The 21,075-nt window shown below is 45.3% G+C and overlaps 1 protein-coding gene across 1 annotated transcript in view; it reads right to left on the reverse strand.

The window, feature by feature from the left end:
* Positions 1-439: 439 nt before the first annotated feature.
* Positions 440-21,075, reverse strand: part of LOC8023724 (aurora kinase A-B) — a 22,410-nt gene continuing 1,774 nt past the window's right edge. The window contains exons 3-5 of the mRNA XM_042287440.1: positions 17,930-18,078; positions 17,232-17,463; positions 440-756 (exon numbers count right to left, since the gene is read on the reverse strand). Coding sequence (XP_042143374.1) covers positions 652-756; positions 17,232-17,463; positions 17,930-18,078 — 486 coding nt within the window. The 3' untranslated portion in view covers positions 440-651. The remainder of the gene's footprint in view (positions 757-17,231; positions 17,464-17,929; positions 18,079-21,075) is intronic.

Consider the following 21,075-nt stretch of genomic DNA (forward strand, 5'->3'; position numbering starts at 1 on the left):
CATTAACACCGCAGTCTTACTGCTCAATGTTTTGCGACAGGTGAACCCACATTTGCATAATTCACGGGTGTGCTAAGGATTTGACCAGTCACTATATTACCCTAAAACATTACCCATCTCACTCCAGACTCAAGCTTTAGAGATCGTCATCATCTGGAAGCATACCAGCGGCAATTGTTGCTTTAGCCGTGCTGTCATGCGGTAGAATTCCTGGTATAGAAAATCAAAGCTACCGGAGGAGGCCCTGGAATGTTGCCACTGACGGCATTCCTAGAGGGCTGTGGGCATGTTTTTCGACTGTATATTTATGGTGCTAAGCCAGTCTCCGCATAGACCTAGCGACGGAGAATTTACAGCACATGTAACCACAGGTGGCGATCTTGTAGAGTATATGGCAACGAAAGAACTTGAAAATTGCGTTAAACCGTTTATTGACAAAATTTAAATTACAAACCATTGATACTTCACATTATGAAACATACATACAGATATATCACTTGTTGAAACAATTACACACACAAAAAAAGAGGAGGACTAAGAAAACCAGGAAGGGAAAAATAATCTAATAGTCTGATGCAATATTACCCCAGTTGCAAAGCCTGCAACATGCTTTGCTCACTAAACCCTGGTATCACACTACCGAGACTTTATTCACAGGGTTGATGCCTCGACAGTCGTGTCAGCGTTGTCCACGACCCACGGGTGAGCAAGAACTTCATCCAAGGTTGCCCGCTCCTTGGGCATTTTTTTCAGGAGCTGTGAAAAAAAAAAAAAAAAGATACAAATACCGCTGAAAATTAAGTAAAGCACAGGTGACCACCATTCCAGCTTAATCACGGCGACCTTCTGTACTGGCTCACATTATTTGGGACAATCTTTATTGTCCCTTGAATCTTGAGTGCTGCAATGATTTATCTGCAGCACGTTACTTTTATTTCGCTCATTTCACGTAGCAAAAGTAAAAAAAAAAAAAAAAAAAAAACTGGGGCTCCAATCCACGCTGTGAAGGTGGTTGGTCAGCGCAGCTGTGGTATCAAATGCAACGATTGCCTACTGCACTACACGAAATGCCGCCGCCGGTCGCAGCACGCCGCCGCTGGTCGTATTGCCGTTTCTTTTTCCATTGCCGCTCCTAGTATTCACTCTGCTCCTCGGGAGTGGCTTATTCATCGCGCTGCTGCAGCAACAATGAAATCAGTTGATGTGCTCCGTTTCGCAGTATGGCCTTCGTCGCTTTTGCGCCAGTAAACCACCAATACTATACTCCGTTTCATCTTCCGTCCCGTCCCCCCCCCCCCCCCCCCCCTGGCTACGTGCCTGGCTCCTAGCATCCGCTGCGTCCGGACGTAAGGTTCTTCTTTTATATATGACGTCACTCCATAGTCGCAAGCTGCCGTCGCCGCGGCAGCTTGGGCAAGAGTAATCTTCACCGGGAACCAGGCACGTGGCTGGGGGGAGGGGGGGAGGCATGGGGCCCGGGCCACCCCCCCCCCCCCCCCCCGCTCCACCTCCCTCCCCCCGCAAAAAAAAAAAAAAAAAAAATCTTCCATTCTGCTGGGGCCTCCTCTCATACAGCATTTTGTCATGGGTGCCCCCCCCCCCCGGAACAGAATCCTGTCTACAGGCCTGCCGGGAACGTATGCGGTGAGCGCTACGGGCTTCGCATTGTTTTGAGGAGTTCCTTATTATTCATTATATGGTTACGATGCTTGTTTTGTGCTTATTCTTTATTGAAACGAATGTTGTCCTGTATGTTGTATACGTGGTGTTTGTACTTTTCGCTTCAATCTTCTGAAGTATTTCTTTCGTGAGAACGCCGACACGAAAACACATACGAGGAGAAGGAACGTGCTTCGTATTCTTCGCAGGCGGCGTTATCATTCATCATTATGCGGTTTGCACCTCACACGACGGCTTCGAATGACGTCAACCCCTTTCGAAGCAGCTGCAATCCTAATCCCAACCGGAACGCGTGGAAGGGTGTTCCTATTGTTCACACGCGTCTTATCATCAATCATGTGGTTTTGATGCTTGTTTTGTGGTTTTCTTTATTGAAACGGATACTGAACTGTATGCTGTATGCCTGATTTCAAATGAGATATGATGTTTTGCCTTCAAATGTTCGCCAGGAGTTTTTTTGCTTACAACGCCAACTACACAAAAATTTCCTTGGCTGGTAGAGGCTGGTAGAATTGTGCTATTCTGCCAGAAAGCAATGTGTGTGTATTCTTTACAGCTTCGCTGTAAAAAAAAACACACACACACATTGCTTTCTGGCAGAATAGCACAATTACACAACGTCATTTCAAAGCCAACAACTGAGTTTTTTCCAACCTATAGTGCAGATGGCGGTCAACCACAGCACGCTATTATCATCAAGTACACTGTACTGAATTAGAAAGTTGTGCAATTATCTGCTTAGTTTAAAGCTAAGTTTTAGAAATCTTGCCTAAACAGGAAGAAATGTTTCGGAAAAGCATTTTGTCGTGTGAAGTCTGTCATGCCATTTACCCGAAGCCAACGAAACCATCCCATCTCTGCTGCTTCCATGACCAACTGGAGAGCCATGCAACGATATCGGGTTGGAATGTTTATGACTTTTGCAGAGGCGTACTGGTCCTAGTTTGGCCCAGTATACTCGCATAGACCGCCACTGATTCAGACACTTCTTTGCGCCGGTGAAATTGTGAGGATAACAAAGAACTATTTCTTTCGGCCTTGCCTTCGCAAAGCTTGATGACGCTACTGTGAAACCACCCGCCTGACGCACGAGAACTGCGCGAGCACTCAACTTCTGCTCGTAACAATCAATGCCTTGGTGGATACTCGGGTAGTTGATCGTGAACCGCCACTGCGGTGATGAGAATAGTCGAACTTTGACAATGCCTGGAGCTCAGCACGCTTTTTCTACTTTGCCAGCCCCAGCGCGTGGCTATGACTAATGTTGGCGGCGTAGGACAGGCACCAGGCCACGTGGGCGCTTGTTTTGGCTCTGAGTTGAGGGGATGAACGATGCTCATATTTCTCGAATTTATTTGCCGACTGCCATTGCTCAAGGACTTTCACACTGAGGCAACAGTTGGACAACTCTATCTGGCAGCACGATTTCCTCATGTTGCCGGCGACCCTGTCACATCGCGGCAACAACAGTCCGGCAACATGTTGCTGCCGCGCAGCAACCATGTTGGCGGATTTTTCGTCCGACAATTCTGTCAAACCGCGCTGACGGCGGGGACAACACGGGGAACACACCGCCATCTTGATTTTTTACCTTCGTTCGTGTGCGGCGCGGCGTCGCTGGAAATGTGACTACAAAGTGCTAGTGCGTTCGAAAGGCCGGAAATTGCTACGGGACAACATTAACCAGTCACTGCGACTAGCAAACTTGACACGAGGAGTATTTTCCGCCCTTAATTTTATCCAAATGGTCTTCATTCGCTGACAAAGCGGATACCCATAACCGAGGAAAGTGAGATCGCTGATATATGTTCGGGATTTACGCCACCATATGAAGTGTTTCTGTCCGGTTTTTTCTTTCATGCAATTTCTATTTCTACTTTAAAATTGAGTTAGCACCGGCAGTACCCCAAAGCGTCTTTTGTTGCGTGGTGTTGAGCTGAACTGACAGTGCTTACAAACTGCGACATCGACACGATCAGCCTCCATAACAATCGCTGGAATAAATATTTCTCAACGCTGTTTATTTGCTACTGCCTACTATGTGATCGCTTCAATCCCCAAAACGCCCTGGGTACTTTTAAAACAAATCAGGTGCCTGGCAGCGGCTGTTTTCATGTTCCAAGCATCAGCAACCATGATGAGAGCGGTCGTTTTAATGCTTTGATTTTTAATCTTTGCTTTCCTGGATTATTTTCATTATACATCATCAACGAGTGAGTAGGCCTGCTATTTTATTTCACTAGCAGTCATGTGAGCTGGTTTCTCGGCAGTTCTGATTCCAAGACCATTTTGAACGTTCACGAACGTAGCTGTGACAATTTTGACAATTGCTTTCCGCAATTACCCAGCACAAACATTCATCAAATTATTTTAGCTGCACGCCAGCCTTCATTATTGTTTAATAACGTTTTCCAAGCCGTTATTTGAGTAATACGTTATTGATAGGGAACTAGTTCTGCCATCGAAGCTATGTGTGCTGCCGTGTTGCCGGCCCGAAATTCGCTGGGCCAGCGATGCGATTAGGGCAACAAACGTTGTCCAACACAAGTTACTGCTGTTTTTGTTGCCTCAAGCTGTAATACCAAATACCGTGGAAGCCAATACTGGCAACTCTCGCGGAAAACGGGCGAAAAGTGATTGCAGCGCCCCTGGCGAGCTCGGAGTCTCCGCTGGCAGACAAATTCTCCGAAATCCATTGGTTTTGCCTATCTCCGTGCGAGGTGACCAACGAAAAAAAATTGTCACGGACATTCGCTGGTTTGAAAGTTAAAAAATGGGTGCCAGCTCATGAGTGAAAGACATTCTCTTCCCGTGGGAAAGATGTTACAGCTTTCTGGGTGCAATTTCGGAGTTCTCCCGAAGAAAACATTCTGTCACAACTTATGTAAGCCAAGCAAAACACGAATGTATGCCTTCGCGCTGTTTCGTGAAAAAGGGAAATGTACAAACATTTCAGAACATAGCTTCGTTTCAACTTTATTGTTCTTATCAGTCAATTCGTTTTGTCGTTGCAATTCCCATGTTTCATGAGTGTCTTGCTTATAACCATTTCGTCGAACAGGCGAGCTGGCTAATCCCGTTAAGATCGTCTCCGGATGAAGAAGCAGAAGTCAATTTCGAACCACGTACGTTACGGCGATGTCAGTATGCTCCGAAAGAAGGCGTTGTGCATATTCAAAGCTGACGCGATTATAGATTAACAAAAGCGGAGTTACGAAAAAAGCAGACTTCTCGCGCTTGCAAAGAAAGAAGGGGAGAGCGTCGTAGCCCCGCGAAAAAAGATGATTTCAGTCACGTTATTTACAGTGCACAAATTCCGATTGTTAGCGCGGGGACGACCAACATCTTCTGCTTCGCTGCTTCTTTACTTCTACGATAAAGGCCGACACCCGTTGAACCGTCTCCACTCTTTTCATTTTTGAGTCTTCTTTCTTTTATATTTTTCAGGCGACGGCACTCTGCCGCGTTATTTCTTCCTTCTGCTTATATGTTGCTGTGTATATATATTTTTTTTTTTTTTTTTTTTTTTGCCCGACGTGTTAACAATCGCGTATCCTTGCTTTGATAATGTAGTGATTGCGCAGGCGAGCTGGTGGATGTTAACCATTTTGTTTGTCGAGGACATAGAGACGTGTCCTCGACTGTTCATTTTTCTTCTACTTCGAAACTTTCCTCTTTTCCTGCCTCAGTCTCGGGCTAAGAACAAAATCCTTGCTTTGTTTGGCTTAGTTTTTACTCCCTTTCCTTCGCTTCGGCGCTTACTACCCCCGGTTCGTCTGCGCTAGGCCCGGGCATTTTGAGGGCCGTCTGCAACTTTGCTGTTGTTGTTGTTGTTTTCTTCCACTGTCGTCTCCGATAACCTCCTATTTTCGCCTTCGATTGAGTTTCTAATCTAAAATCGCCATACGTGCTTTTTGATATTTATTAAATATATTAAGAAGTGTAAGCTCGTTACCCATTTTTATTCGAATTTTATTTGTGTACTCCGGCCGGCACGTCTGCTATGGTTCCCGGACATTTCATCGAACGCCGTTTCGTCGAACGCCGTTTCATCGAAAAAATGGACGTTTCATCGAACGCCGTTTCATCGAACGCCGTTTCATCGAATCGCTGACGGTCGTCTCATCGAATGTATTTTATATAAAAAGTGTGAAAGATGCTCTTTTATGCACGGATCGAGTGCATTTTCGTGTCATTCACCCATTTCATCGACAGGTTTTTTTAATTTCCAAACTTGCAGCTGTTACAATTTATTTTGATGCAAGTAACACGTGAGGATGTTTGTACCAATTTTTATGTTTGTTTCGCATATTGTGCTTATCTGTTCACCTCCTCTGTATTACCCGATGGGCCTGAGGGTATTTTAACTAATAAATAAAAAGTCGCACTCCCGGTAAGAGCGCACTCCCAACTCATGGAGGCCAGAAGGCGACTTAGGTTTTGCTCAGGCGCAACAACTTTAGCCATGTGAGCCTCCTAGCCTCTCATGTCTTTCTATTGATACTTTTTACTGCCCGAAGCTTGCAGCACCTAAAGCTGAGGTGCTATTTATAAAACTACAACAAAACATTTTTTTTTTTTTTTTTTGGGGGGGGGGGGGGGGGGGGGTTTAAGACTTAACGGAGTCAAAAGTAAGTACGTCACTTCAAATTTTAATTGAAAACTTTCGGGGGTTCAAGTGTTCGTGCGACAACCATTCACCGTTTCAAATGATAAGCAATTGCTCTCAAAAAGTCCACCGCAGCCATGCTCCGTCGGTTCTCATAAAAAAGGCGGACCCTTTCATTTCTTGCCGTTATGGCCTTCTTCTGGCGAGGAGGCTCTTGGGAACTCAGCATCGCCTTCAGATTGTCTTCCATCAGTTAATGTTCTGCGGCGATGCAAGTCAAAAACTTCCAGAACCCGAAATGGGCACCTCCGACCAGCTTCAAGAAGTGGGAATACCACCCTGCGTTCGATAAGACGGCGTTCGATAAAACGGCGTTCGATAAAACGGCGTTCGATAAAACGGCGTTCGATGTAACGGCTTCGATGAAACGGTGTTCGATGAAATGGCGTTCGATGAAACGGCATTCGATGAAACGGCTTCGATGAAACGGCGTTCGACGAAACGGCGTTCGATGAAATGTCCGGTCCCAGTCTGCTATGGGTCATCGTTTGTTGATCAACCGGCCGCATTCAAGAACAAGTTTGTGCGATGTGGTGCCTACCATTGCAAGAACAAGTTTGTGCGATGTGGTGGAAAATCTTTCTTCTGCTTCCTACGTCAACCTACGGACACCTACGTCAACAAGCACTTGAATGCACTTTTAAACTGCCTCGTCAAGCGAGCGAACGAACAACCCGCCAAAGTCACTGGAAAAAGAAATTCGAAAGCAAAAAAGGTTACTCACTGCTAGCACATATAGAAGATTGCTGCCTGCGACCAAAACATTTCTGCGACTCTTTTGTAACGGGCAGTGTGAGCTGCACTACGTTATTCATTTCTCCTGTTTTGTTTTAAGTTCGTACCTACGCCGCGAAAGCAAATAAAGAAATGTACAACAAGCAGCTGAAAAAAAAAAGGGACGCTTTCTTCTTTTTTCATTAGTTTCGTCTGTTGCTTCCGCTTTGTTTGTCGTGAACTCAACACCGGTGGCGACCACCAGCTATTCATTTGCTGCTTTCCATTTTTCTTTATTTTTTTCTATAAGCGCCGCAACGATCGTCGTCGTTGAAATAGTTTTTTGCTAGCTTCTTTGTTTTATTCGCCGTTGTTCGCTTCTCTTTCCTGTTTCTTCTTATTTTCGTCGGGAATGGCGACACCATTTTTTCTGCAAAGTTCGGTAAGTGTTTGCACGTTCATTCTTACCCTTACTTTTTGTTTTGTTTTTATGCTCCAGCAGCTCGTGCGCTTGCTCTGCTAATATTAACGTGTCGTTTTTGCATGTTTTAACGATTACGATGTAGTTCGAGTAGCTAAACGCCTTTTTTCCGCTTCCCAGACGCGTTTCAAACGCGTGTGATCCCCTGAGAGGCGTTTGAGACCGCTAAATAAACTGCTTTATCTTTGTTTATGCGCGCGTTGTTATTCGATTGTCGTTGCAGTTGCGATCAGTAGATTCCGCTTTGCAAGCGAACTGACCGTAATAAATTGTTTCTGCTGTTAGGGTGACGATACGGTGCTTGTAAAGCTCGAGGACGTCGCGGAGCCTATACTTTTCCATTGCGACGACTGCTTCAGTAGACTCCGAGTCCGCTAGAGGCGCCACTGTCACGTTCGCCGCCGCTCCTATGTGTTTTCGGAGGAGTTTCCAGTATTGGCGAAGCTATATTGTATTTGGTAATACCGAGCCAACATTTCGTTGTCGTCCATGTTGTGCTGCTGTTTCCGCGATGTGACAGGTTTGTCAGACAACACGGGGATCGAGCAACAAGTCGCCCGATTGTTGGACAACGTGTTGTGTTGCTGTTGCCATCGTGTTGCCTCAGTGTGACCGGACCTTTACAAATAAAAACTAAGGCAAGTTCATTCTGTTATTAACGTTAGGGAGTGATTCTGATTAGTGTTTAGCGAAAGTAGAAGATCCTTTCATGGCCCCTTTAACATGCTCATCCGAGATCGGCTGCCGGCTGCAAACATCAGCGAGGCCGACCGGTTGTGGTGTTCCGACGTGATTGAACCGTATCTTGGTAAGTGTGTTGATTCGGGATGAACACCTCCCGACCACCGAAGAATGAGGGGAGTTTGTAAATGTGTTAGAGAACACAACCAGAAACTTTCCGTTCTCAACGATCAGGTTACTGCGCTCGCGACTCGGAAGACAGTGTAACCGTTGGGGGGTCAATACCAGAAACTTAAATTTGTTTAACCTTTTAAAATAAAAACTAAAGCACGTAAGCAAAAACGGTTCTCTCTTCTTCATTCTAAAGTTTGTGGGAGTAACTCCCACAATTAATGCACCCTGAACAGGGACTCAAACCGTAACCGTGACCGAAACCGAAAACCATTTAGGAACCAAATTTTTTCAGTAACCGGAACCGGAAAGAAACCGTTATTTGAAATTTATTAAAACAGTAACCGTAAATTGTTTACCGGTAACCGATATTAACCACAAAAATCAAAATAATATTTCTTCTCAAGAATGACCTCGTGAAGAGATCATGCCCATTGTCCATTTAAAAAAAAATTCCATTTAATAAAGTTACCGTCAGCGAACGGTGCATCATTTAATCAAATCGAATCGATGTTTACTTTTCCCTTGCCCTAACCTACAGTTCGAAAGCCTGCTGGGTTAAGCACGGACACTTGAAATACACACACAATAGAGAGTTGTGAAGAAATATGCAAGCACACAAGCATGTCTATACGCCAATTAAAAACATTTGCTTCAAAATTATCGTTCTCAAAAAGACAGGTTTGTACTAAAGATATCGAATCGACGTCAGCAAATCGCGTGTCTAAAACATGTTGGATTTCCGTTCAATCTAAATTTAGGATTAAGAATGCTTAGTTGGAATCAGTGCCTTATAACGAAAAGTCTCTATTTCCTAATCTGCCAAACTCCTAAACGTGCACATGTATTAAGCAAGTATGTCCTTCAGGGCATTAACAAATAAGCTAGAATTCTGAGATGTCCATCCAACTCGGTTCTTTCAAAACCACCGATGTTCCTGACCTGCAGAAACCAGTATGTAGAAACGAGCTAAACTGGCCATCATGCAGATCTCGCGGAAAAGAAAACCTGCTATTCACTTCCTCTGTGACTGTCATTCGTCCTTTAAGTGTTTGTCGGTTTGTAGCTCTAAACTCCATCACCGACGTATGGCCTCGGTTTTCTACAAGAAAGATAACCATCTTAGCCCCGCATCATAAACGGCGAGGGGGGATAATACGACCAAGGCAGTGAACGGAAGTATGGAAGAGGACGTACTGAACAAAGATTGAGAGCGGGAAGTATTGTACTACGCTCCGCCGATTTTTTGAGCTACCTAATCCATCATCTGAATGTGGATGATTTTCTGATTCCGAAATGCTATCTCGTTCCTCTAGATTCACTCCAGTTAATGAAAAAGTTATATTTTGTTCGCTGCCAAAACCAATACATCGTTCTCGCCAGTTTTTCCCCAGTTTTCTCCGTCGTCCAAATTGGCACCGTCGGGCAGCGAGGCGCGCGGCCGGCAATCGGGTACGCCCGCGCCCGTCTTTCTCGCGTCAAACAGCGAGAAAACAGGGGCGTTCGTGCTATATGAAGTTGATAATAATCCCTAGTTCTGCGAAGTATGACCTTGGCCTACATGCTGAAGTACGAGAAAGGGTAAAAAAAACGAAAGCAATTGGGATTTTGAAAAAACTGTTTTGCAACTCGGTACGCTCAAGCTGCAGCTCGCGAGTTTTGTGAAATCGCTAGCAAATCCGTTCTCCCTCTATCAAAAGCTGGCAGTAACGCTGGCGAAGAAAGTTCGAAAAATCACGCAATCGTTTTCGACTGATTACTGAAGCACCATGGGATAATTCTTGGTATGTGGGTAGAGATGCCGCACACGCTCGTGTTACCTGAAGGAACGTGCCATTAGCTTTAGAATTTTCTTCAGAAAAATTACTGTTGTGGATTCCAGCGCATGAAACTACTTTTGTAGCATGCATATGCTCCTTGGTGCTTAGTTATTTAGTAAAATACCTATAGGCCATTCCAGGGGCGGATCCAGAACTCCGATTTGTGGGGGGAAGGGGGGGGGGTGAAAATTCTCCCATTATTTCGTGAGCACCGGGGGTCCACTCATGTCAAATTGCCCTCCGATAAGTGGAAAGAGGGGGAGGTCGACTTTTTTTTCTTTTTTTTTTGGGGGGGGAGGCGTTTCCCCCCCCCCCCCCCCCCCCCTGAATCCGCCCCTGGGCCATTCCAGAAAAGCTCTTCTGGCCGGTGCCATTTTCAGCGTTCGTGCGTGTGGCGCGAACGAAACACTCGTTGGCACGGGATCCTCAAATAAAACATTTATAAACACCGATCCATGAGCATGTTTCAACATTTCTAAACATCGATGCATGAGCATGTTTGAACATACAGCAACAGAAAGTTAAGGTTTCTTTCCGGCTAGATTATGTATACTAACTTTGAAAAAAAAGAAGAATGTAGTCGCGTTGTGACGGTCAACATAGGTTCACGGCTCTCTGGTATCGCGCAGGAGATCGCGATTCATGAAGACCGATAGAACTAACTTTTCGACAATTTCCAGCCACACCCGGCGGCGGAAATGAGCCTTCAACTAAGTGTTGTAGGTGATAAAATTGAGTCAATGTCAACACTTCAAAATATCAATATTAAGATAACTTCAGTTACAAAAAGTTACAAGCTGAAACAGTAATTATCACGAGCGGTACGCTCGTGATAATTACTGTTTTATATAAGATAAGCATGCTATGAACCGTCTATGAACGTGGGGGGGGGGACGCCCCCACGTTCATAGACGGTACAGCGTTAAGTGCGCTGCGCGCTCCATTCACAAAATTTTCCGAGCACAGTCGAGAGGATGGCGTTGGGGAAAAGACTTTTCGGTTTACGGACGCAACCCACTGCCACCGGAGATCGGGGTCGTGTGGAAAGCGATGGAGCTTAAAGACACTGCAGCCGCACTGGCGTTGCCGGATTCCGTGCGAGCTACATAGGTCCTCGGAGAGTACTCGACGATTTCTGTCGTTATTCGTGCGCTCAATAACCGAGCAATGGTGTCCCGATGACTGGTGGATTGTCACCATACAAGCCCGTGGCTCTAATTAAGTTTGGGAGTTTAAAACAGAGAAGGAAAGCGCAAAGAAAGTACGGGCAATGCATACACCCAACACCGGCAAAGCTTCTCCTCCGGGACTTTCACTCTTTCTAACGCTCCAGCAAGGGGGAGAGCGCCGGTAGCCCTTTCCCCTTTTCTCTCTCGCTCTCAAAATGGCGCTACCCACGATAAAACGATCTATATACGGCTCTGCGCACCACCTTGCGAACCAAGACACATGCACGCAAAAGCCCGTCGCTTGACGAACATACTTTCTGGGCCATCATTGGCACCGAACGTAGAGATACTGGCAATGTTCTGCTTTAAAACGCACTATTTATGCCCAAAACGTAAATTAGTATTCAGATTAAAATTAAAACATAAAACAGGCGTATGCGCTTTTGTGCTACCATTATATGATTATTAAATAGATACTGAATCGAAACCTAAGATATACAAAAAACATCAGGAGACAAGTCAAATAGGGAGTCCGATAATCCTGTAATCAATAATAGCATGGTTGTATTTTAAGCGTATAGCTATATTGTGTGTTCTAAAAGCCTGTCTTTCGGCGAGCGCTTTAAAATCAGCAAAACCCGGAGGTGGTGGTGGGCTGACCTATTGCGACGAGAAGGTGTGAATGATTTTTCCAGCACCCAGTGGGAACTTTCTGAGTGTTGTTTACAAACGCTGCCAAACAACAAAGTAGCAATGTTTACTTTTATTTTTATTATATAGAATGGCGATGATCCCCGAGTAGCGGAGATAACATTTGTGCTTGGGTATCAAACTAAGTAATGCAAGTAGATGTAGTGAGCAAGTGTTGGAGCTAGGAACGTGTGCAACCTTTGACCAGTTAGAAGTACTAAGACTTTTTCAAGTTCTTGTTATTGTGAATGTCCCGTTATTGAATATCTGGGACTAGTTTAAACCGTCTATTATAAAACGGCTATCTAGCCATTTCAATAAAACAAATTACTGAAAAAAAAACAGTTTTTAGAAACGTGTATTTGGTAACAGAAACAGCGCAAAACGCAGCGCGTCATAGCGTGCTCTCCGCGCTTGATAGGACTAGCCAGCGGAGGAGCACGCACAAAGAGACAGCGAATACCGGCTGGTCCTATCAACTGCAGAGAGCACGCCATGACGCTGTGCCTCTTTCGCCGTTTGATTGGCCCTTCGGCTCATAACATCGGCCGCGCTCAGACCGAAGCTGAAACGAAGTATAAATGCGGTGAGAATGAATCCAACAGCCTTTTTTTTTTTAATGCTTTCCAGTTTGTTCAATCCTTCCGCCATGTAGGGAAACCTAATGGTATTAGCGTATTCCAGCACAGGTCTACTTAGCGTCTTATATGCTATATTTTTTGTTTCAGAGTCTGGAATTTTAAGGGTCCGTTTGAGATTAAAAAGGCGCATTTCTAGCCTTACATACAACATTATCAACATGTTGGTTCCAGGTTAAGTTTTTCTTTTTTTATTAAAGATAACGCCTAGATATTTATAATGACCTACATTTTGTATTTTTCTTTCGTTCACTGAATAGTTAAATTTTATGGGGACTTATTTCCAAGATATGGACATTCTTACAGTTTTGTCCTAAATTCTTGGCATCTGCCACCTGCTTCTCCACTTCTCTATCTTTCGTAGGGAACTATTAAGCTTTCATCGACCCTGCTGGGATGATGTCGCGGCATAAAAAATGCAATAAACTACCCGTTTGCAAGACTGTGCGAATATTCGAATAATAGACTATTCGATCTTTGCTTCGAGATGAACTGCGGTATTCATATCTTTCCAAACGTTAATCGCGGCGAGTTAGCCCTGCTGAGCGCGCTTCTAACCAAGTATGGGTGCACTGCAGAGGGGCGACAGAAACGGAAGCAAGCTCCGCGGATGTTGCTTCCCCGCAGTTCACCGGTGCTCGGCAAGAAGCGCGCTCAACAAGGCTAACCCGCCGCGATCAACACTTGGAAAAGTATAAATATCGCAGTCGCGTGCTTAGGAGAAAAGCAGGCCTGGAGTATTTAAAAAGAAACTGAAACTTTGTGAATGTTTATACATTGCATAAATTTTTCAAAATTAAACTGTGGCTATATGCAAGGGTATATGTTAGGCGGAAATGCTCCGACAACCTGGGTTCATCATTCGTGATTTTTTTTTTTTTTTAATTCAAGATTGAAGAAAGGATATTTGCACGTAGCAAAATTTATAAATCGCCTCGATTAGTTAAAGCTAGCCATCTCTATAGGCAGGATGCCGAACCGAACCCGAACCGAAAACCGGATCAAAACCATTATTTTTGACCGAACCGGAACAAAACCGAAACTGAAATCGAACGCTTCATATTGAACCTGAACCAGAACAAAACCATAATTTGATGTGGCGGTTACCGGTTCAACGAAAACGGTTCAGGGCCAATTGTGTCAATAATTGGTTTAAATTGGAAAAGCTGCGGGAGTGTATTTTTCTTATGTTGCCAAAACTAATCCTACATCCTGGGAAATATTTTTACATTTCGTTTTAATTGCATACGTAGTCAAAAATACATCACCGTCTGGAGAGCTTTAACGCTGCTTTGCTTCTTGGATTGACCCTGGCGGCGCAGTAGCGGCGGCGGCTATTTCAAAGCACCGCTTGGCCGCTTGGCTACGAAATGTCCAAGTGTCGAAGCGGATTGCGCCACTGTAGGCACGGAGGCCGTCCGCGAATGTTTGACCTCAAGATGGACCGTAGTTACAGCCGATGAGCCATTTAGCCAATCGAGCACCGTGGGCGCACCACGTGAGCTTCCGCTCGAGTGCAGCGACACCCTGAAGGAAGGGGGGGCAAGTACCGCGCTGCTTCGGCAGTATAGTTTATAGGGTCGCCTGTGGTCCATTTCAATAGGTTATCGGAGGCAACGTTACTCGACAATGATTCGCCGACGTACCGCGCCCTGGAAGGAGGCCAGGGGTAGGAGAAAGGGGGGGGGGGGGGGGGGGGGTAGGAGGAGAAGAAAATGTGTCTCTTTATTTTTTTTCTTTTTCTTGTAGGTTTGTCAGAGTAGCAAGGGCAGCATGTCACCTGTTCTACCATTTTCTCGTTTTTGTTTCAAGTCCTCATTATCGTCTTCAACTGAATATTCAAGAAACGTTGTTTGCTGAGGTGGCATTACCGTAACTTTGTTCGGTGGCTGACAGGTACAAATGAGCCGGTCTGAGTCCCTCAGACCGGGTCAATTGCATAGAGCGTTGTTTGCAATAAAACGTCAAAGTGACTAGACAAAGCATCACCACGAAATCTTTAAAAGAGCGTTTTTTTCCGCCGGAACCCGAAGCGCTGTGAAGATGTAGTCACGTCTCATTATGTATACGTGCGTGTTCACATGCCCGGTCATTGACACATCGGCCAGTGTGGCCGACGTAGACACGACCACAGCTTAACGGGATTAGCTAAACCACTCCAACTGCGCATTCGACGTACCTGTTTTTGTGTTTTACGGCACATTTGTTTCCTTTCGTGCCCCTGTCAGCCACTCTGGGGCATAGCTGTGACATCTTACTGGGTGCCAAAAACAGGTAGCGTGTATAAAAACACGTGTGTACAAAACAAGCAAAACAAACCAAAACATATGGAGGACAAGCAATCTAGCTAAAGACCTTTTACTGTTCACAAAATCACAGCCCAGCCTGTGATCTTCACCGCCCAGCACGAGTGTTTGTCGCTTCGGAAAGCGAGCAAAGCACGTGCTATACGCAGGAAAACTAAAAATGGCACCGGCCACAAGCTCTGTTTTGGAAAGGTCTATAGACCCATCCCGAAAATACGCCCTCTTCTGGCAGAGTTTTAAGTACTGCACAGCTGCATGTGCAAAAGACACCATAAAAATGAAAAGCCGATCACTTATATATAGGGTTCGGAGTTTTCGGTTTAAACCGATAAAAACCTATAAAAGTACGCCGAATTCATTTTTGGAAATTCGGTTTTAACCGAAAAGGTCAGTTTTTAGGTTCGACATTTTCGATTTAAACCGATAAAAGTTCGTCGAGCTCATTTTCTAAAATTCAGTTTTAACCGGAAAAGGTCACTTTGACCTTCCAGTCGTACAACAGAGCCGTGGCAAAAAAGTGGTACGACAGTGTCTATCGAAACGTGTCCGAAAGTATGGGATACACGGATGGCATCACGACGTTTTGGTTTAATGTGCGCATCATTGATCGGAACGTGAAGAATTCCGAAATGCCCCATGACTTCGCCATGTACGAGCATGCTTTCAAACTCGTTGTAAGGAAGACTGACGTGATGCAAGCTCTGCATGTTGTGTTGTGCTTTAAAACGTCGCACCGTGCCTTTTTCGGCGGTCACAATTGGTTGATTTGCCGATGTTGGCTCAGGCAGCGCTTCATCTCCTCAGCCTGTCAGTGTCCGGTGTTAGCGTTGAGGGGGCATTCTCGAAGCTCAGGGTCATATTAACAGAAAAGAAAAAGTGAGGATTAAGGAGAAGAACCTTGGCAAGTACATGTGTGTGTACTATAATGAGATTGCGTAATCCTGATGTACAGAAGGTGAAGTTCCATGTTTATTGGGCATAGGCTTCATATCTGACTTGTTTTTACTTCTATGTTGTTTTTTTTTGTTTCTTTTTACAGTTGCACAAATTTTCCAAATGAAGTGTTCATTTCTTTTTCAATGTATCTGTGCCGTTATTCTTTGAGTGATCACAAATATCAGAGCTACGTACAAGGATCATCTGATCCGGTGTCCGTTAGTGTTTATTTTATATTCACCGAAAAAAGCCGATAAACTTTTGTGGGCATAAATATCCGCCGAAAAAAACCGAAAATTGTATTTTAAAATAAACACCGATAAAAGTACGCCGAATTTTGAAAAAATAGAAACCGAAAACGCGGAACCCTACTTATATATAGTTCACTTAAGAACAGTAATATAAGGAGTATTCACTGGCGGCCATAGCTGTGTGTGCGAATGCTGAGCGCATGCTGAAGGCGAGCTTCGACAGTTCTTTTGCAACGTGCATTCCGCACCATCAAGAGTGCCAGTCTTAGCAGCCTATTGATGTGAGCTCGTTCTGAGCATGCGCTCTAAACAGCACCCACAAATATGGCGTCCAGTGGATACTCCCTATACAAGTAATAGCCTGGCCACATAAAAGGTGTCTTGCGCACGTCACTGTGCAGAGCTTTCATATCTGCCTGAAGAGGAAGTAGTATTGGGATGGGGTCTATTGCAAGTATCTCGTGCTCAGAAAAGGCTGCAGAGAGGGCTCGGTTAATATTAAAAGGTTGAGTGAGGAACCGGTTCGAACCGGTTCGCGCTTATCAAAACCGGTAACCGGAGTGATATTATGTGAGCTACCCTAAACCGGAACCGAACCGGAACAAAACACAACGCTACTGAACCCGAACCCAACCGAATTAATGACCGGTTCGACACCCTGTCTATAGGTTTATTCTTTCTATCAAATCCGTCGTTTGCTTGCCATCCCAAAGTAGGCAATGGACTTCGTGAGGCCACAGTCCATAAATATAGTTGGATTCAAATTAGCCTATAAACTGACAGGGGGAAGCGTGGAAACAACCTTCACGAGTACAGCTAGCTTTTTGTTTGAGCATGGTGTAACATTAGCGAAATGATTCAAGAAACTATTCGATATTTGCTTCGCACTCAAAATTTACTATTTGCACATGCCTATCCATCTAGAATGAAACTTTGGTCAGAGTCGTCAGGAGTACGTCGACAACATACAACGATAAAACAAATCTATGGCAATATCTTTCAGAGTCCGATCGCCAGGCATTCACCTTGGTGATGAGGTCCCTCGCTGGTTTGCAGACAAAGTCGGGAAACTTGATGTCGATGGCGCAGATGCGACGGTGAGTCTCCCTGAGCGTTGTGGACTCGAAGGGCGGCTTGCCCACCAGGAACTCGTAGGTGAGTACGCCAAGCGTCCAAATGTCCACCTTTTCGTCGTACACACAGCACCCAATCATCTCGGGCGGCATGTAGTCCACGGTGCCGCAGATGGTTCTCCGCCTGCAACAGGGGGCACCGCTCAATCGACGGAGAGCGAAAAGCGTGCACTTTTAGCGGAGAGTTTTCCCGGCGAGTTCCGCATCGTCCCGTTCTTTGACGGGGGGCACTCTGGGTGGGGCTTTGGAATGCGTGCGTGGCGAAACCACTGGCGCGTAACCAATCACAGGGACAAGGGAAGTGGAGAGGAGGTAAAGGCTTTGGCTGTAACCGCAGCGGATGCCACCCCGCTCAGTGCTGCAGGCGCAGGACGAATGCAGGCAAAGCTGCACAATGAATGCAACTGATATATGTCCTTGTTCTATTTTTTTTTTTTTTTTTAACTCAAAGATTATGTTTTATGCCGTTATTGAAGCCCGAGCGCTTGCTTCTTACGTCCTTAGCAATAATCTACCTGCAACCTTATTCGGGAAACATTCGTTGAGATCTGTTACGTGCTCCCACTCTGACCAATGAGAGCAGCTCTAACCTGGAAGACGGTGCGTGTACGGACCAGCCGAAGTCGGCCATCTTAAGCTCCCCGTTGAAGCCTAGCAGTAGGTTCTCTGGCTTGATGTCCCGGTGGATCACCTTGTTGGCATGGCAGTACTTTAGGGCCACGCACAGCTGGTAGATGTACTGCAATGGGAGTCAAACAAACAATCAACAGGACACGTAGCAAGTCTTGTACGGCCGTGGACAAAAGTAAACTGGCATGTGTCCACGCCCCAAGGAGCACGCGAGACAAGACCCATGAAGTTCTCGGATGGTCAACAGCACTGTGCTGCTTGGGGTGTTCGCCTCGCTTGTTGCCACCCCACGGCGATAGGAAGGATCGGCTTCTTGATTCAAGTTTTCACCTCGTCAAAATTGAGCACGGAATAAAGTTAAACACTCCATGTTCGTAGACATTCAATAGAACGTGAACAAAGACGGGCATCAGCTGTTGTTTACACAGGCTGGCTTTCACACGAAATGCGTTTCTGAAGCTCGCATTCCATTTTTTATGTAAAAAACAACACAAAAGGCAACAGACCAAGAAGAAGAGGCAAACACGCCATAATATTCGTCTCCTTTTCCTCCGTCTGCATCTTTTGAGCCGTTTGCTTTTACTAATTGTCTACAAAGCAGCCCAGTCGTCATCACTGTCTCCTTCTCAATTACCCATTTTCACCCTAGTCGGTTCTGCCCTTAAAGAAACAAACAAAGAAAAACATATGTTTTGGAAACGGATAATCCGTTTAAACAAGATTTCCCCCGAAACAAAAAACGATGCCGCAATGTTTATTCTGAGTTTAGAACTTCTGTCAACTCAAATGTGCGGGCTCAAAAGTGCTAGTATTTCGAGATCAATGTCATAGTTATGTCAAAATAGGAGTGATTGTGTAAGCCTCATATTACTTGGAAGAAGTGCAAAGGAGCAACGGCCGTTTGTCCGTATCGCATACCTGCTCTGCGCGCTGCATAAAGGCGCAAGAGAAAAAAGCGGACAGCAGGATTGGCTGATACACTTCATCCACGGCTCCATCTGTTTACGCCTAGCGACCCAAGATTTGCGCCAAGTATTTTCTCGTGGTCAATACATTTTGTGATATGCTAAGGCAGTTAAAGAAATGCTTTGACCGGTGCACGTGTCTTTTGACAGAACCTGCAAACTTTGTCTCTGATCGACTCTCATAGAAGCGGTAGAAACAAAGTTGTATATCCTTCTTTTTCTTTGGCACATTTTTTTTTATTAAAAAGCAATTTTTTTTGTAGATATTTTATACATGGATGAAAGCTTACCAGTTTATGTATACCTCCCTTCAACGCAGAAAAAACATATGGTCTTTGTTTCGCTTGTCTTTTTGTGAGAATTTGAAGTAAGAGTAGCAAATTGTGGTGCACGGTGCCGTCGCGGTGAGTTTTCAACTACTGTAAACGACTCCATTTTCGCGGGCTCACATTTTCGCGAAACGGGCCAAAGCTGAAAATTTGAAATTATTGGCGGGTTCTAGTTTTCGCGAATCGAGTGTGGCTTCCGTAACGTTCACATATTGCCCGAATTGTTCGCGGGACGTATTTTTCGCGAATCGTAGGCGATTCGCGAAATTCACGAAAATTAGGTACTCGCGAAAATTTACTCGTTTACAGTATCCGCGACAACACCCGTACGAAAGTGTGACAACCTGGAAACTGCGATTCGGCCTAAAATGTAAAACCTGGTAATTCCAGAGATAGCTGAAAACTTGACATAAAAGACACTTAAGACTGCTTACGTGTAGGAATGCTTTTGCATTCCTACACGCAGCGCGCGTCTTCCCTTCGCGCACGGCGCACCGGCGGTAATATCGCTTCCCCCCCCCCCCCCCCCCTGTGCAGGCGCGGCGAACCCCGCCGGCTTCATGACGTTTTCCGTGACGAAGCATCTGCGTTGCTGTGCTTTTCTTTGTGTTTTACTTTTGAGGCGCGTTCGCTTTGACCTTGAGTGCACCCGCCGGCTTCCGTGGCGAAGCATCTGCGTTGCTGTGCTTTTCTTTGTTTTATTTCTGAGGCAGTCAATGGGAATTTAGGTCAGTGTTGTACGGAACGGCGTTCCAAGGAACGCGTTCCTGGAACGCGTTCCTTTTGGGAGGAACGAAGGAGCGCCGACGTTCCATTTTGCATCAGTGGAACTGGAACGGGAACTAGTTCCTTTTTTACTGGAACGGAAGAAGGAACGGCGTTCCTTTTTTTCGTCCAGCGGAGTAATTTTTAATTTATTCCTGAGAGGGAAATTCCAAAATATATAAAAACAATATCATTACGAACAGTAAGGCCTAGGTACTTTTTTGTTACTTCTCTTAAGCCCCCCCCCCCCCCACACACACACACACTCGTGCAACCGCGTACGACCTAGAGAGTTACGACGGCGAAGGACCTGATTTGCAGCAGCGCATCTGGTCCTACGTCGTCGAAAGAGTCTTAAAAATCGGTCTTGCCTTTCTGAGTCGTACTCAGTTGCAAGTGTGTAAACGGCGCTTTAAGGCCCGTTGACACACTTGCAACCGAGTCGGACCGACCGAGACAAAACTGGTTTTTAAGCCTCTTGCGACGTCGTGGAACCGGATGCGCTGCTGTGGAGCTGGTCCTAAGACGTCGCGAGAGGCTTAAAAATCGGTCTTTTTTCTCTTGGTCGTACTCGGTTGCAAGTGTGTGAACGGCGCTTCAGGGTTTATTTTGTGAGGTTTTTTCTTGGTGACAGTTGAGTGCAGGAACGCTAATGGACATTGATAATTTTTTTTTTCAGTGCCCGAGACTGCTGTACCGAAAACCAAAACTTTTAGTCAAAGGAAAAGACAGAAGAGGGACGTCTCAAACTCAGCTACTTTCTTTGCTTCCACGAATCCTCATACACCCAGAAATCTAAGGCCGACTACAGCCCTCACTGAACTTTTAGAAGGAGATCCACATTTACAGGAGCTCATTGTTACCAGACACCAAACGCAACCTTGTATCCCGAACAGTGGTCACTTAAAATACACACAAAAAAAAAACAAAAAAAACTTCATTTCTTTTCCTGCGTGTCCCGCACCTTAAAACAGAACAACGTATCTAACCTTCACGAACATTGGTCACTTAAAATATACAAAAAAAAAACAACCTTCATTCCTTTCC

The sequence above is a fragment of the Ixodes scapularis genome, unplaced genomic scaffold (assembly GCF_016920785.2).
Source record: "Ixodes scapularis isolate PalLabHiFi unplaced genomic scaffold, ASM1692078v2 PGA_scaffold9__187_contigs__length_104089568, whole genome shotgun sequence".
In the NCBI taxonomy this organism is placed as follows: domain Eukaryota; kingdom Metazoa; phylum Arthropoda; class Arachnida; order Ixodida; family Ixodidae; genus Ixodes; species Ixodes scapularis.